The sequence below is a fragment of the Numida meleagris genome, chromosome 6 (genome assembly GCF_002078875.1).
Source record: "Numida meleagris isolate 19003 breed g44 Domestic line chromosome 6, NumMel1.0, whole genome shotgun sequence".
NCBI classification, from domain to species: Eukaryota; Metazoa; Chordata; class Aves; order Galliformes; family Numididae; genus Numida; species Numida meleagris.
The window spans coordinates 9,134,730-9,150,391 of NC_034414.1; the positions used below are offsets into that span (position 1 = coordinate 9,134,730).

The 15,662-nt window shown below is 37.3% G+C and overlaps 1 protein-coding gene across 6 annotated transcripts in view; it reads left to right on the forward strand.

Moving 5' to 3' along the window:
- SBF2 (SET binding factor 2) overlaps positions 1 to 15,662 on the forward strand; it is a 243,563-nt gene that overhangs the window by 90,021 nt on the left and 137,880 nt on the right. For all 6 annotated transcript variants that reach the window (XM_021401517.1, XM_021401520.1, XM_021401521.1 and 3 more), the window contains exon 3: positions 8,935 to 9,072. In XM_021401517.1, the coding sequence (XP_021257192.1) occupies positions 8,935 to 9,072 (138 nt within the window). The remainder of the gene's footprint in view (positions 1 to 8,934; positions 9,073 to 15,662) is intronic.

Below are 15,662 nucleotides of genomic sequence, written 5' to 3' on the forward strand. Positions count from 1 at the left end.
TTGTGCAGGTGCAAGCTATAAAAACAAGATAAGCAGGATGTGAAGTATTGCAGTAATATTTTATAGAATGTTGACCAGTTGCTCTGGAGGAATAGTTAAGCATTAAAACATCAAGTCAAAATTTATAACTATATGCCGGTTGTAATTGTTGAGTGATGCACATTAATTATCTCACTGTACTTTCTTTAAAACAGTCAACCAGTGCACTAATTATACTCGTATGTGCTGTGTATCTTTTGAAAGATAGTTTATAGCATTATCTAGAAAATCATTTGGGAAGTCATTAAGAACTTGAAAGTGGTTTTGGCTACTGTTGCAACACAATGCTACTGCTATTTAGAGGAAGAGAGAAAAGATGAAGGCAGAGGAGAGAGTGAGAGAAAAACTGCATTAGGCAAAGATTTTTTTTTTGTGCTTGGCTGATAAAGTAAATATCGATAAAATGCTTGTTTATGTTTCTATATTAAAGCTGATTTCCTAGGTTTGTATTCCTCAGGTGACTAGCAGTCTCCTTAACTACATAGACAGTAGTTAATAATAACAAGCAAAAAACACAGAAAAACACACAACTAAGAAGTTAATTGTTGTCATAAACAAGTACCCTAGTGCAGATTAGAAGCCATTCCTTAGTACTGGCTCCTGAGTAGGGACAGAGGTACTTCCTAATCTATTTCGTGCTGAAAATTTATAAATGAGCCTTAAATACAGAGAATGAATTTCTAGGATTATGATATTCTTTCTTCAGTGTTCTTCTTTCATTGTTGCTTCAGAAATACTCTAAGTATCAGATATTTTTCAACCGTGCTTTCTTTGTTGTCTCATAACCAAACACAATTCATTTGCTATGGATCGGTCCTCTTCAGATTGAAGTATAATTTACTGAAGTCATACCTCACATGAATGTATTGCTGCATTGAAGTTGTGTTTTCTGTTTCTATATTGACTATTTAGTATCCAGTTTGCTCTCTGTTCTGAGTGGCAGTGTCATTGTCAGCAATTCTAGCTGACTAACAAGTATTTGTCTGTATGAGAAATTTTGAAGGAAGGCTATGCGCTACACTCAGTTGCAAATCTTGAGAGTTCAGATTCGTGGCTTTTGAACTTTTTGATGAACTTTAAAATGCATGCTAAAAAAAAACCTGTCTTGCATAAAATACTTGTTACAAACACCTAACATACTTGTGTTTGGTTTGACACTTCATTATGATTCTAAAAGTTTCTGGTTCCCAACCATAGTTGTGTCCCTCACTGCCTCTGGTAACACTGAGCGCAGCAACTCTTTTGGGTTTTTTTGTCAGGGTAGGGATAAAAAAGACTCTAGGCCCAAGGGTCTCCGTTGGCCTGGAAACAAGAAAGAGGTGTGGTTTAAAAACATAAAAGTCCAAACTCTCCTTATTTGCACAAGCACACTAATTTTACCTATCCATGCTTAGAACAGAGAAGCTGGAAGTTCATTCCAAGAAGAAAATTCCATTCATAATATCAGAATTAATCCTATCAAGGCATTTGTATTCAATGAAGTTATTCTTAAATCACCATGTCTGTAGCCTAGATTAGTTTTGTTCAGAAATAGGAGATTTTTTGACAGATTTTTTTGAGTAAGCTACTGGGATGGGGATATTAAGCGAAGGCAGAAAAGGAAACTGGTTTCCTGGTGGGTGTAATATTCTAGGCCATTTCATTGTTTTAGAAAACAAACTAGATACACAGTCCTTGCAGAAGTGCATTTTACACGTTTGGCTTGTTCAGCATTACACTTCACTAAGGAAAGGTGTTTAAAAACTTAACACAGTGTTAAGAAGTTTAAAAAACAAAGTAATGAACTTGAAACTAATTTCTTCCATGTGTATGCATAGATAGGATTATACACTAGTCTGGTGCATCTCACATGTGAGGGAAGGTTGAGAGACCTGGGGCTGTTCAGCTTGGAGCAGAAGGGAGGATCTCACCAATGTCTGTAAGTAGCTGCAGGGAGGGTGCAAGGAGGATGGGGCCAGACTCTTCAGTGGTGCCCAGTTCCAGGACACGAGGCGATGCTCACAAACTGTGACACAGTAGGTTCCCTGCTTGAGCAGCGATTGGACCAGATGGGTCCAGAAGTCCTTTCCCACTTCAACCAGTCTGTGATTCTGTATGTGGGGAGGTTAAACTAGTCCTTGCTGAATTTCAAATGAAGACTTCTCTATCTCTGTGACTTCAGAGAATTAATTAGCTATTTAGCTGAGGTGTTCACACGTGTTGACTTTGCTTTGCTGGACTTTTGATACAGGGTCTCTGTGGCTAGCTTGAGCCATCTGATACTGGGGCTCACTTCAATCTGGGCTCCAAAGTAGAAAATACCTCAACTGTCACGTATGCAGGTTAGTGACATTGAGAGATCTCTCAGCAACCTTCAGCCTTTGGAAGCCTGAGAATGTGGCTAGGGATCTTTCCTTTTTGATGTGTATTTTGAGTTTGCCTGAAGAGGAGGCACCTGGGGCAGAAATATCCACAGTCTGTGGGAGCAGTCCCTCCCATAGAGGGAGAGGAAGGGTTACTCACCTGTAACTCTTCTTGGACAGTCTGTCACAGTATTTACAAGCAGCCTTCCTGCTGCTTCTAGTGGAATTTCCCAAGTGTTTGAACAAATTTCAGTTTCGAGAGGACAAGGGAAGGTTAGCATCCAGCGATGTCAGCACATACAGGCACCCAAATGTGTCTTTTTGCTTTCCTAAGAGGAGGAAAGTTCCTTGATTTCAAATGAACATTGTGTATTCGCACTCCCTAACCTATGACAGCAAAGAGCCAAGAGGAGAAGAAAGTCTGGAATTAATGAAATAAATTGAAATTGGCTTCCTAAGTTCTAGTGGGAGATGCTGGAAGCAGATTGCAGCACTTCAGGGGTGCTGTGAGGTGAACATGTTAGAAGTTCATCTTGGGCAACTCTGTATTCCAGTGGATTCCAGGCCTCTGCATTTCTTTGATGATTGGAAGCTCTTTTTTTTTTTTTTTTCGTTTTATGAGTGAATTTACTTGTTTATGGTAGACCACTAGAATCTTCTACAGTGCTGGCTTGCAACATCTTGAAAGGGGCTTTTACCTGGAAATTCGGTGTATACTGTAAGTGCATTAGTTTCAATTTAGACTAGGCTAAGGATAAATATGCAATTTGTTAGATACAAGATGTTGAAAGTCAGGAAGATGTTATAAAATTTAATGTATATTTTTTACTCTGTTTATGTTCAGAGATAACCCTCAAGCTTCAAGAATTTCCGCAGATTTACAGCTTCATAACACTGCTTTTTTTATTTTGCCAATGGGCATTGTAGTTGTTTTGTTTTAAGCAGAGGTATGCATCTGAAAAAGAAAATTCCCAGTGCCAAAATTCCATACATAAGTGAATGGTGAAATGGTGAAATACTCAGCAGCTGGTACTAGGTCACGCAAGTCCAGATGGAACAAAATTCCTTCACATAATGTCTGGAACATAGTCCCTTATTTTCAGAGAGGCTTGTAGACAAGATGATGATAGTGCATGTTAAAAACAAAATACGTTTATTTGAGAGGTAAATAAAGTCTACAGGCCCAGAGTTACCCAAGGGAGAATCAAACATTTCGTGGAAGAGTTGAAGTGAAAGGTGGCTGTCTGTGTCAGATGTTTTAAATCCCAAAGTCATTTTAGGATCTTTAATTCAAGTCTTGTCACTAGAGCTCAATTGTTGTATATTTTATGTGCATTTGGGTAGTTTTTCATTTGTTTGTGTTTTTTTTTTTAACAAGAAACAAGTGTACAAATATGTTTTGAGAAAATACGTAGTGCTAGAATGTGTTTTAACGATGTTTAGTTCTTTAAGTGCAGTGATCTGTAGTGGTATTTCATGGACATCATCATCTATTCTGTTTAACCTCTTCAAAAAATGCTTTCAAATGATGACTTGCAAAAAGTGTATCATGTTGTAAACTTCCTGAATGAGCTTTTCCCCTTTCTGCTTTGGCAGTGCCTTCAGGAGTAATGGATTTCTGATGGAAAGCTGACTGGATTGTTGATACAGAAAACAATGTAAACTGCAGACTGAGCAGTCTTCCTGGCTGTAGCTGAACAGACCCAACTAGAACATTGGTTTGAGTATTTTATTTAGGACTTGGGTATTCTTGAGGTGCAAGCCCGGAGATAAATGACAAAGTTCTAAAATGCAGTTCAGCAAATGAATAATTTCTGCCCGACAGATATAAAAGTCAAATAATATACTTATGCCATAAAAAGTATACAAATTACTAACATTTTTTCTGTAACGAAACTAGAATACTAGATAAATACTATTCAGTATAGTAATAGTATGAATTATTCACTTTCGTAGTATCCAGTAAGCCTCATCTTAAGTGCTCCAGTGCTTGGAGAGAGATTGTAGCAATTGTCTTTAATTTTTCAACAGACTTCAGAAAGCTATATACAGTATATCGAAGGTGCTGATGTGTGTAACTAAGTTATTTTAACATCGTTTTATAACCTAACTTCTTGTTTGATTTGAAAGCATTTTGTGTGAGCTAGTGATAGAGAGTATTTTGCTTCAGTGAACACCTGTGGTTTCAGGCAGTGTTTAAAATGTCATTTCAACACCTTGATCTCTGTTTCATATTCATCAGTCCAACTTCTGGATATTTCTGCCAGATTTTTAAGGCAATCACTTGTAATTTGGAGTGGATTTGAAGCACTCACCACCCTTCGAGGCTTAATTCTATAAACAGTGGGTTGGACAGTCTGATTCCTTTTAATTTTCAGTGTCATTGGTAGAAGCTGTGTTCAGGTTCCAAGAATTCTGGCAAATAAGTGAAACAATATGGGAGTGCATTCATTTTTAAACTCTGATTTTTTTTTTCCTGTTTACTGAAGAAGCACATGACCTCTGAATTATGTTCACAGTGGTGCTTTTGTCTGTTTTGGTATAGCATCTGGTTGGTAAGGAAACATTTTTCTCTTCCTACTGGCCAGACTATGATGGCAAGCATACTGGATAGTAGCTTGCATTTATACTAATTTGGAAAGTTCTTCTCAGTGCTGTTTGCATTTAAAGCATTACACTAATGTTTATTACCTTATTTTAACTAAACTGAGACTCATTCATTGTTTAATCTCAAGGAGAAGCTTGTTGTCTTTATCCTCAATCTCTATATTTATAAATTTCTTCCAGTTTATTTGAAAACAGATTCTCTGTATAGCCAGTGGGTGTACTTTGCTTAAGATGTTTTCCTTAACAATCACTAATTGTTGCCCACTAGTAAAGAATGAAATCTAGAAAGCATGTTTTATACTCAAGACCATTTTTAGATTGGGAAGAATTTTCACTGTCACGAGTAGGATTTCAGCTTCCATAGAAGTTGATTGCTATTGAAAGCTCCCTGCCTAGCTCAGCCGTCCCTTCTGGTAGTTACAGCATTGCTTGATGTTTGCCAATTTACAGGGCAAATGTTGGTATACATTTTGCACAGTAGACCTGCAAATCATGTTTTATCACAACAAAAAGAATTATCGTTTAAGTGCACTTTATTTTCAAAATGCGTTTTTAAAGCCTGGAAACAATAAAATTAGACGTACTGATGCTTGAAAGTTCAAAATTGGTCGATTTTGCATGTATTGTGCAAAATATGGCTGTGCATAAGCTACACATCCCAACCTTGTGTATTTGTCATTTGTGTGCAAAATACCTGGTGGATTAATTGCATATCCTAGGTCTTACGTTCCCTTAGAATGGAATCATAGAATATCCCAAGTTGGAGGAGTCCCACAAGGTCTCCTGGCACCAGAAAGGACTGCCCCAAACCCCGTTTCTGAGGGCGCTGTCCAGCGCTCCTTGAACTCCGGCACTTGGTGCCATGCCCACTGCCTGCCCTGGGCAGCCTGTTCCATGTCCACCGCCCTCTGGTGCAGACCCTTTCCCCAACCCCCACCCACCCCTCCCCTGACGCAGCTCCATGCTGATCCCTCCAGCTCTGTCGCTGTCACCAGAGAGCAGAGCTCTCTGAGAGAACGGAGAGCTGCCTCTCCGCTCCCTGTGAGGAGCTGCATCTGCCATGAGGCCTCCCCTCAGCTCGTCTCAAAGCACGTGGAGTGGACATTTGTGGCTGAAGGGCACCAGCGGAGCCTGTGGGAGCCATCAAGGAGCTCCTGTCAGAACAAGTAGGCTTGGCAGGTCTGAAGGAATGCAACAACCGTAAACTTGAGTGTGCAGAGCTTGGGAAGTGCCGGAGCCAAGGCTGCGTGAACAACCTTAATTTGACCTACTTTGTGTGTATGATTCAATTTTAACTGTATACCATGAAAAGACTGACTTGATTTATTTGTTATTAGGATCTTACTGTATTCTTTGCATTTTGGCTTTAGTCGTTGAACAAATGGCTACTCAGTGGCTGTGTTTTTTTGTATCTTTTTGAGGTACAGGTTCCAAGATTTTTACCACACACCTCCTAAACTCTGTGATACATACAGAACTCAAACGATTTCATCATCAAACTTTGATGATCCTTTCGCTATAATGTCTGTATACATCTACCACATTGTGTTATCTTTATGGAAGTTCTGCAAGATTAATGGTGGTATTTTCTTATTTTTAACTGATGGGGGATGAAAAACAAAGGGAGATTAGGCCGGTATTATCAAACTCATGGACTAATGCTGGATGCTTAGCTGGGAATGACTAGGGTGTCTTTTCACAGAGTACTTTTTGATGTTCAGAACAGTTATTCTCAGTTGGAGGAGGGAGTGCTTAGCACTTCTAAGGATACAGACTCAGAAGTGTTAAGCTGTCTGTCTTGAATATGAAGAATATAGCATGAGAAGCTCTCGCTTTGGAAGATTCTCCCAGGGTCATAAAACAAACTGTGTATCAGAGTATCAGAGGCAGAGTATTAACTGCTTTTTGCCCAAGAATACCCAAGTTTTACTGCAGAAGTTCTAAAGATGAATCTATAGTAAATGTTTGTGTGCAACTTACTCAATGCTTTCACTTTTCTGCAGATGTCTGGGCGGGGGTGGGGGAGGGAGAGAAATTGCTGGAAACATGAAATCTTGACCTCTCTTTCTGATTCCTTTGCTATTTGCATTTTTGAACGATTCTAGATTTTTTTTCCCTAATGCAGACATCTATTGTTGCCTTTGTAAGTTTATGATTTTGTTAATAATGATATGGTTGTGAGTTGTGTGTATGTGACTTCAAGTCTTCAGTAAAAGAAATAATGAATACAAAATTTCATAAAGGCCATATCAAGGTTCTTCATCAAACTGACTTCTAAATTTCAGTCCACTCTTTCATTACTGGGAACAAGTTATTAATCAGTGAGGTACTTATGTTGTTGAAAGAGGAAAAAACCCATACACTTTTCCCTTCGCTTTTGTGCTATATTTCTCTTTTTACTTGTAACTGACCTCGTTCTGAGGTCAGAATTCCTGTCAGTGTTTAGGGTGACTTGAAGTGCCACCGCTCTTGTCAGCTTGGAGTAATAAGTACTGAAGGGTCTTAAGCTAATTTGATGTACATTATAGGTATTACACATTATGCAGTCTGCTCATTGCTGCAAGAGCTTAGTAATATAGTATTCTAAGAACACGTGATGTGCTTGGAGCATCTTTGAGGCAAGGAATTTTCTTGGTCTCCAAGACTTTATATATAAAGTTATGAAATTTGAGCTTACTTTTCACAGAGCTGAAAAAATTTACATCCCTGTTATGATATGACCTCCTAGAGAATTTCAGCTGTTTGCAATGAGGTTTACAGAGGTAATCAGTAAATAGGTGAAAAGTATTGCTCTATAAATAGGCTTTCGTTGGAATAAGTATTGAGTGATTTTGCAAGTAGCTGTAAATGGAATCGTTTAAGTTCGACTAGGTAAACTAATGAGGAAAGCCAGGGACAGTTTTAATAGCTATCATTGTATGTTAAGGACAAATATGTTGCCTGTGGCTCAGAAGGCTCATCAGCTGGAGGCTGCTGGAAGTTTTGTTGGTAAGAGAACAGAAGTAACTGGGCAGTTACCCAATCTTGTACTGTTTTTGAGCTGCTGCTCTTAGGTCCTGATGGAAACAACCTTCTGGGCTTGTCTCATCCAATATAGCCATTCTTAGATTTTATATCCCCTTAAAATGACTACAGATGAACAAATCCCTGTGATCCTTTGATTTGTGGGAAGTAAAAATCCTATGTGCTGAACAGCTTTGTTTTAAAAACAGGAAGGTATGTTTCAGGGAAAAGAAAAGGTTTGGACACAGCTGGTACTTGAACAGGAAAAGATTACACTGTAGTTGTGACACAGCTCATGAAAATCAATCAAATCTAAAAGCAGCTTTCGGTCTTTGTGTATATGTCTGTATTCTGTGATTATCCTGGCTAGCTTTTTTTATTATTGTATAAATATGCACAAAAATGTGTACAAATAATGTACAAATCAGTAGTTTTATACTTCCAAAGCTAATTTTAGTTGCACTTCCATGTTTGTAATGGGACTCTAGCTTTAGGGTTCCTGAAATACATGGCAAAATTAAAAATGTAAGTAGAGACATTCCAAGGCAATGATTTTAGCTTTGAATTGTAACTTGTAATCTAAACGAAGTCTGCATTTCTTGTCAGTTTATTCCTTTTGTTGCTTGTTAAATGCTTATACTGATTATCTTAAATACTGAATGGGGACCTATCTTTAGTGTATATAGCATGTACAGTGTGTACAACATCTCCCTCAATGTTTATCAGTCTGATTAGCTGTGACCTACTAGTTTTTTTTCCCATTCAGATTTTTCAGTTCTGCATGTATTTGCTTTCAATGAAATTTTCTGAGCTTCTTTTTCAGATAACGTTCTGTTGTACTGCTTAAAACTGTTTCCCATAGTACTTATATATATATGTATGTATAAAGAAAAGGAGATGTTGCATGACTACATGCCTTTATTGTTTGTTTTTGTTTCTTTAGTTTTGCCAACCTGGAGGATGGCAGCTTTCGAAAGAGAGAAAACAGCCGACGTTCTTTGTGGTGGTTTTGACTGATATAGACTCGGAGAGACACTACTGTTCCTGCTTAACTTTCTACGAAGCAGAGATTAATCTACAGGTAACACCTTTACAATAAGTCACAGAAATGCAGAAAAAGGTGTCTAGAAATACAAGATTAATATAGCAGAGGACAATTTTAGAAAGTATTTTAATCTTCTTGCTAAGGATGTCCTGTTCTGTCTTGTATAAGTGTGTGCGTTTTTTCCAAGGTGACACTTTGTCTAGGCAAACCTTAAAAGTCTCAAGAGCTGGAGAATCTACCATGTCCCTGGGGAGGTTATTCCAATAACTAAGTATTCTCACAGTAAAAATTTTTCTTCTTTTATCCAATCAGAATCTCCCCTGGTACAACTTGTATCCATTGCCTCTTGTTTTTCTCCATGTGGCTTTTCTTTTCTCCATCACATATCTTCTTTTTTTTCCTCCACCATTTGTTTTGTTCTTGTTAATGAGACAGCCAGCATAATTTTCCTTTCATTTACTTCACCGTGTGACATAGCAGGAATTATTCTCATTTTGTTCTACAATCGATGTTTATTAACTTCTGCTCCCTCTACTGGCCATCTCTATCAGACTAGCTCCGGACAAATGTGTACACGTATGCTGCAATGTATACATATTTCTCTAAGTGCATTTATTGGCAAGACTTGTGTGGGTGTAAATGTCAAGATTTTTACACTGATAGAATAATTCTTCAGTTTTTAGGTAGGTCAGATTTTGGGTGTCAGCTGTTTGGCAGCCTTGGTTTTTAAACATGCATTTAATTATTTTTGGGCAACTTCAGTCTTTCAAAAATAGACATTTTGTTTCCCATTTTATGTAGAGTACTTCACAGAATCTATGCTATGACATAATACTTGGAATCTTTAGTAGCTAGAACCTAGGGAAAACCTAATCCAGTCTGTAATTGTGGACCATTGTTGTTATGTTTTGAAATATTTTCTTTCCCAAATGAAAAATCAAACATAAGCAAAACCTTGGCATTAAGTATATAAAAAAAAAAAATAAAATAGATATATGTAGATAACTAGATAAAGGGCTTGTTTTCTTCTTTTAGTGAAGAACTGTAACTTCATTGATTAAAAGCATGTAAGAAAATGCTTTTAATGATCCAAACTTACTCTGTTTAATACTAGTGTTGAAATCTTACTTCATCTTGTCAAATGGTTAATAGACACAGTGTAGCAATAATAATATTGGACGTCTTTTTAGGCACAACTGGAAGCCAGAGAATGATAATTGTTCCTATTTCATTAACACTGTCATTTAAATGGTTATGTATTTTTTGTGTTATTGGAAGGAGCTAAAAAGCAGAAATGTAACCAAAAAATAAATTTACTTTAATGTAGATCAGTTGACGTGTTTCTATTAATGCCTATCATCTTTCCTTTATTTTATAATTAAAGAGCAAAACATTCTATAGTAATTCCTTCCCAGCTGATAAAAATTTCGAACAGCTGACTCTTCTTCCACTCTATGTATTTCATAACCTATACTAAATTTAGCATACTTGTTATTTATCCTGTGGTTTCTAGCAGCTGCTTTTGATTCACTATCCACATCTTTCAAGTAATGCTCATCACAAAACATGTATTAACAGTATTAACTAAAAGGTTACTTTCTTATATTGCTTAAGTAGTAGTAATAATAGTAATGAAAATAAAAACAAAAAATGAAAAAAATTACAGAAGCAACAGCAAGCAACAGCAAAAAGGCAAGAAAAAAGAAAAGAAAAGAAAAAGGAGAAAAGAAAAGAAAAGAAAAAGGAGAAAAGAAAAGAAAAGAAAAAGGAAAACGGAGAGCAGCAGGATGTTGGTTCTCATAATGCCATTCCTGGCTGTGTTGCAAAGAATGCATATTTTTCAGATGAACTTGCTGTGGTGAAATTTATTCTGTGACTGCTTTGTTTATAGCCAAACTTCCTGTTTCTTTCTCAAACCCAAAGAGAATAATTGAACGTGCCCTATTACATGGTCATTAGACAAGAATTCAGCACATGTACAATCTGTAATGAAACATAAGCTTATGAAACATTGGGCTATGAAAGTAATATTGATTTAACTATTCAGATGCACACCTTATTAAACAAAGAGTCTATAAAACAGTGTCGAGAACTTGGAATCTGGGCATTAGTTTTTACAGTTAAATAAGACAAATGGAAGATTCAGTTTCCCAAAAGAGTGGTTATTTCTGTTCTGGTAGCCTTCACCAGGTAAATCTTTCAGCTATATAAGACTGATCTGAATTCAGCTAGAGTAGATTTGCTGTTTGGGTTGGCAGAATCATCTTCATAAGACATTCAAACTAACCACTTGGAAGTTTCTGCGGTTAATTGCACTGCAAAGTGAAAACAAGCTCATTTCTCTTCTTGTGAATGCTAGAAGAGAGTAGAGAACCTTTTCTGAGCATCTTGCATGCATATACAATAATGTTTTTGATACGATTATTCAAGCTGGGCCTGAGAAGTCTACTTTTCTTGCTGCAGTTGCCTTCATTATTACTTTAACTGTTTGCTGCAGGTTAGTACAGAAATGTTTCCTGAAAAGTAAGGAGACTGTACTTACATGATATGGGAGGTATACCCATGATAGCCTAGGATACAAGATTAATATAACAACTGTAAAAGCTACATGCAGGAGTCTGCAGGAAAAAAGTATTCTCCGAGTTGTCTTTGAAAGCACTATACTCAGTTTAATCTCTTGTCAGTTGCCTGTCATAAGACGTTTCCCAGCAGTGATAAAAGCACAGGCTCTAGTAGTCAGCTCATGGCCTTTCTTCAACTTTCTGTCTCTGGGCAGAAAATAAAATAGTCTTTTATGCTCTGACATTTATTGACACCCATGAATCATGCTCGGCATTGTTGCAGTGTTCTCATTTTGAACTGACCCAGCAGTTAGTAGTTGCATAGATGCTGGTCAGCTGATTGTCAACTCATAAAGTTGTGACAATATAGGGAAAAGATCGGTGTTAACATTTAGTCTGATTAATACTCTACATCTGTCTTTGTGGGGAAGGTGCACATAAGATATTCCATTAAGTATGGGAATAGAACTTCTCGCCATGAATGCAGGTGATTCAGTTTTCCATGTAATTCCTTATGAATTGTTCTAAGATCTCTATAAGGTTCCAGTAACAAGTTTCAAGCGTATGCTCCCCATCTGTAATTAAAACCAAGCATTTCAATGTTTGACCTTAATGGGAGTCTAAAATTTGGAACATGACTAGACTACCAGAGGTAGTCTAATAATGAGTTACTAGTGGTAAAGTCAGTGTCATTTAAAGACTTGTTCAGTTTGTTTAAGGGAGTTTACTATGCAAGATTTCTCTCCTGACTCAAGTTCCTACCAATCCAGATGCTAAGAAGTCTGAGATACTGGACCACTGTCTCCCTCCTTCTCACTTCTTGCGTCTCCAGGTGGTCTGATCCACCTTCATGTCTGCTTTAAGGTGCCAGTTAGATATTCACTGACAAATAAAGCCAGATGCTATACTTACTTGTGTGCATCTACAGGAGTTAGGAGAAGGAGGAAAAAAGTGAAAAATATCTTTATTGCCTCTTCCCACACACTGTTTTCAAGTTTTTTTTGCATTACTGTATTTTGATCCTTACTGTCTACTCTCTTGCTGTAATTTGTCATGGATATGAAGAAAGCTTTGGCCTCTCAACCAAAAAAAGTCAATTTAGCTTATTTTTTAGATGACTGAAGCTGAAAGCCATTGAAGAGCCAGAGCATTCAGAAGAATCGTAACCTACATCTACAGTATTCACCCATAAAACTCTGTATGTAAATTTATTAGCTATCAAAAAAAAATACACATGTATAGTTATTTCTAACAGCAATTTCTGGATGTTACCTGCTAACGTGCAAAGACTTGATAAAGATTTTTGACTCAGCAGATGCTTCTGTTGACCTCGGTTGTGCTCCTTATGAATTACTCAGTCAGAATTTATGCTGGTAGTACCTCAGAAGAATGCCATAGGTGGAATCTTTTTAAAATATGTTCATTTGGAAACATAATGGTCAAGTTGTATATTTGTTTTGCATTTTGGGGGGAAAAAAAAATCCTCTCACCAACCCCACCATCAACAAATTAGAGAATGATTTATGTCAACAACTGAGCCTGTGTGACTGCATTTCTTGCATTACAGAAATTCTGTTCAAGATGATGAGCAGGAAATGTCAAGTATTAGTTTCTAACAATCTTACTACAAGATTTACCTGGTGATTTGTCTTAAGCATGTGTACATTTAAACGTTGTGATCACAAAGTTAGTAAGATTAAATATATCATTGTCAAATGTACATAAGCCGTAATTTGCAAGTCTCCTGTTCCTCTTGATCACATCTCTCCCTCTCTGCTCCCTTGCAAAAACAGATAAAAAGAAATTGTAAAAATCCTGTACCAGAATGTGGCAGATACACAACATTCACAAATATTTCCTGAGTCAAAGGAAAAACTGCCAACAAAATGACATCATGCTCCATAAAATTTTAGTTTTATGCTTGGATTGTAGAGTTGGTCATCCTACTGTATTGAAGCACGTGCCACTTGATGAGTCACTGACGTTTGGTTTTTAGCAGAGGATCCTTTTTGAAATGTAACATCTGATCTTCCTTTTGATATTTCGATATTCCTCACATTTTGTAAGGAAAAACCCACCATTTAAAAATAATATTTGTAAGATTCTATCAGTATCCTTCTAAATCTGCTGAGAAATGAATTGTATGATAATATGCAGCGATTAAAGCAATGCCTTGCTTCCTTTACGTGAGGAGAGAATATATAGTTCACATTCTACATGATAAGAAATAGCATTATATTTTGAATATCATTTGTATGTTTAAGGTCTTCTCTAGACCAGAATTGAAAGTTAAGGTGAGAACAGCTGAATGAAGAAAATCGTATTTTCATCATCATAATAACTATGGCAGTATTTTGTCCTGTCCTGTTTATGTACTCAGCATGTGTTTGTGCATATACATATACAGATATCTCCTTCCCAATTTGAATTTATGCTGTTGCAGGATGGAGAGGCTTCTTTGGGTTAATGATAACCTTTTTGTCTTTGTGTCAGTGCTGAGTCTGCACAGCAGACTGCACAGTGAACTTTTGGCATTTGTGTGACAACTTTATGTTCATTGGACTTGGACTTTCCAGATCTTCCAGCGTGTATGTGGGCTAATTGCCCACTCAAGAAACTTGTTTTAGATCTGTGGCTGTATAAGCTGGATGGAAAGGTGGAAAGAGTGGGCACTTGGTTACTTTTATTTCAAAGGCTTTTACATGTATTTAGGTGGTAATGCAAGTATGTAACTTCTGCCGTTTTCAAAGTGAGGTGCATTAAGTGGAATTCATAAAATGGATGCTGTGTCATGCTAGAAGGTGCAGTGCAAACTCCTTATCACTTAGGAGTGTTTATCACTTAGGAGTGTTCTGTAGTGCCAAAAGTATTTAGGGAGCGAATGGGACATGTTATAGAGATTTGAGGTGACTATTTTGTGAGGCTACGTATTTTGCATATACAGATATATTTATCTTTGGTCCTTTTATAGCTGATCAAATTCCTGCTTTGAATTGATACAGTTTATTATCCTGTTCTGAAAGGACTGAATTAAGATAATGGCTTCTACGTTAGTATATTTATCCCAGTATAAGTTTAGCTATAGTGGTATGATTTGTGTACATGAAACATGTGTACTGTGAACAGAAACAGAGATGAAGTAGATCTCTCCACCTGCAATTTTAGTTCAGTAAAGCAGATTGTAGACAGGATGCAGTTTGGTATTCTGGAGGCAGTCATCTGAGTTTATTGGATACATGCATTTGTATAATATGAGAAATAAATAAAATGAACTGATGCTGAATTGTTTTTGGCCTTTGATTTTTAATAAACCGGCTGTTTGGCTGCAAATGAGACCAGCAGAGCCTAAATCACATGGAGGGAAAGGGATCTGTCCCAAATGAGCAATTGGCATGAGATTACTAAAGCTTCAAATAATTTTTCTTAAAGTAAGGAATGGCATGGTCTCCAAATCTCTTTTCCTGGGCAGTCAGTAGAAAAACAAAGGGTTTGCTGACCTTGGCACAATTTTAGTGTGAAATTTTGCAAAGGGCAAACTGTTTTTGACAACTGTCATGAACTGCTAGCATATAAGTTTTTGTAATGGCAGATGTTCGTTCTCTCTTGGGCTGAAAGAATTATTACAAGTACAGTTATAATTTATTATCTGTTCATATTTGATTTCTTCTGAGTTTCAAATTGTGCATGCCAGCCATCCACCCTCAAAACTTCAGAGCTACATCAAATGCATCTTATTTTCTAACTTTTCTGTCATTACCTCAGTTGAAATTGACTTTCCTCACTCTGACCTAATACTTCTCCACCCAGTGTTAATCAGAACTAAATGCACTGACTTCAACAGCACGTGCCTCCAGAGTGGAGATGTATGATCAGCATGCTTGGATTGTCCTGGTGCCTGAAGATGCCTCGTGTACCCGACAAAAGCACTTCACAGAGCTGGCACAGAGTTGATTCAGAGACCCAAAAGCACATGGTCATGCAGAGGCGAGAGGGGAGAGATATTTGTGGTTCGTGTGTGCTAACATTCAACTGCATGTTGATCGAACTATTGCTCGTGTGCACTCA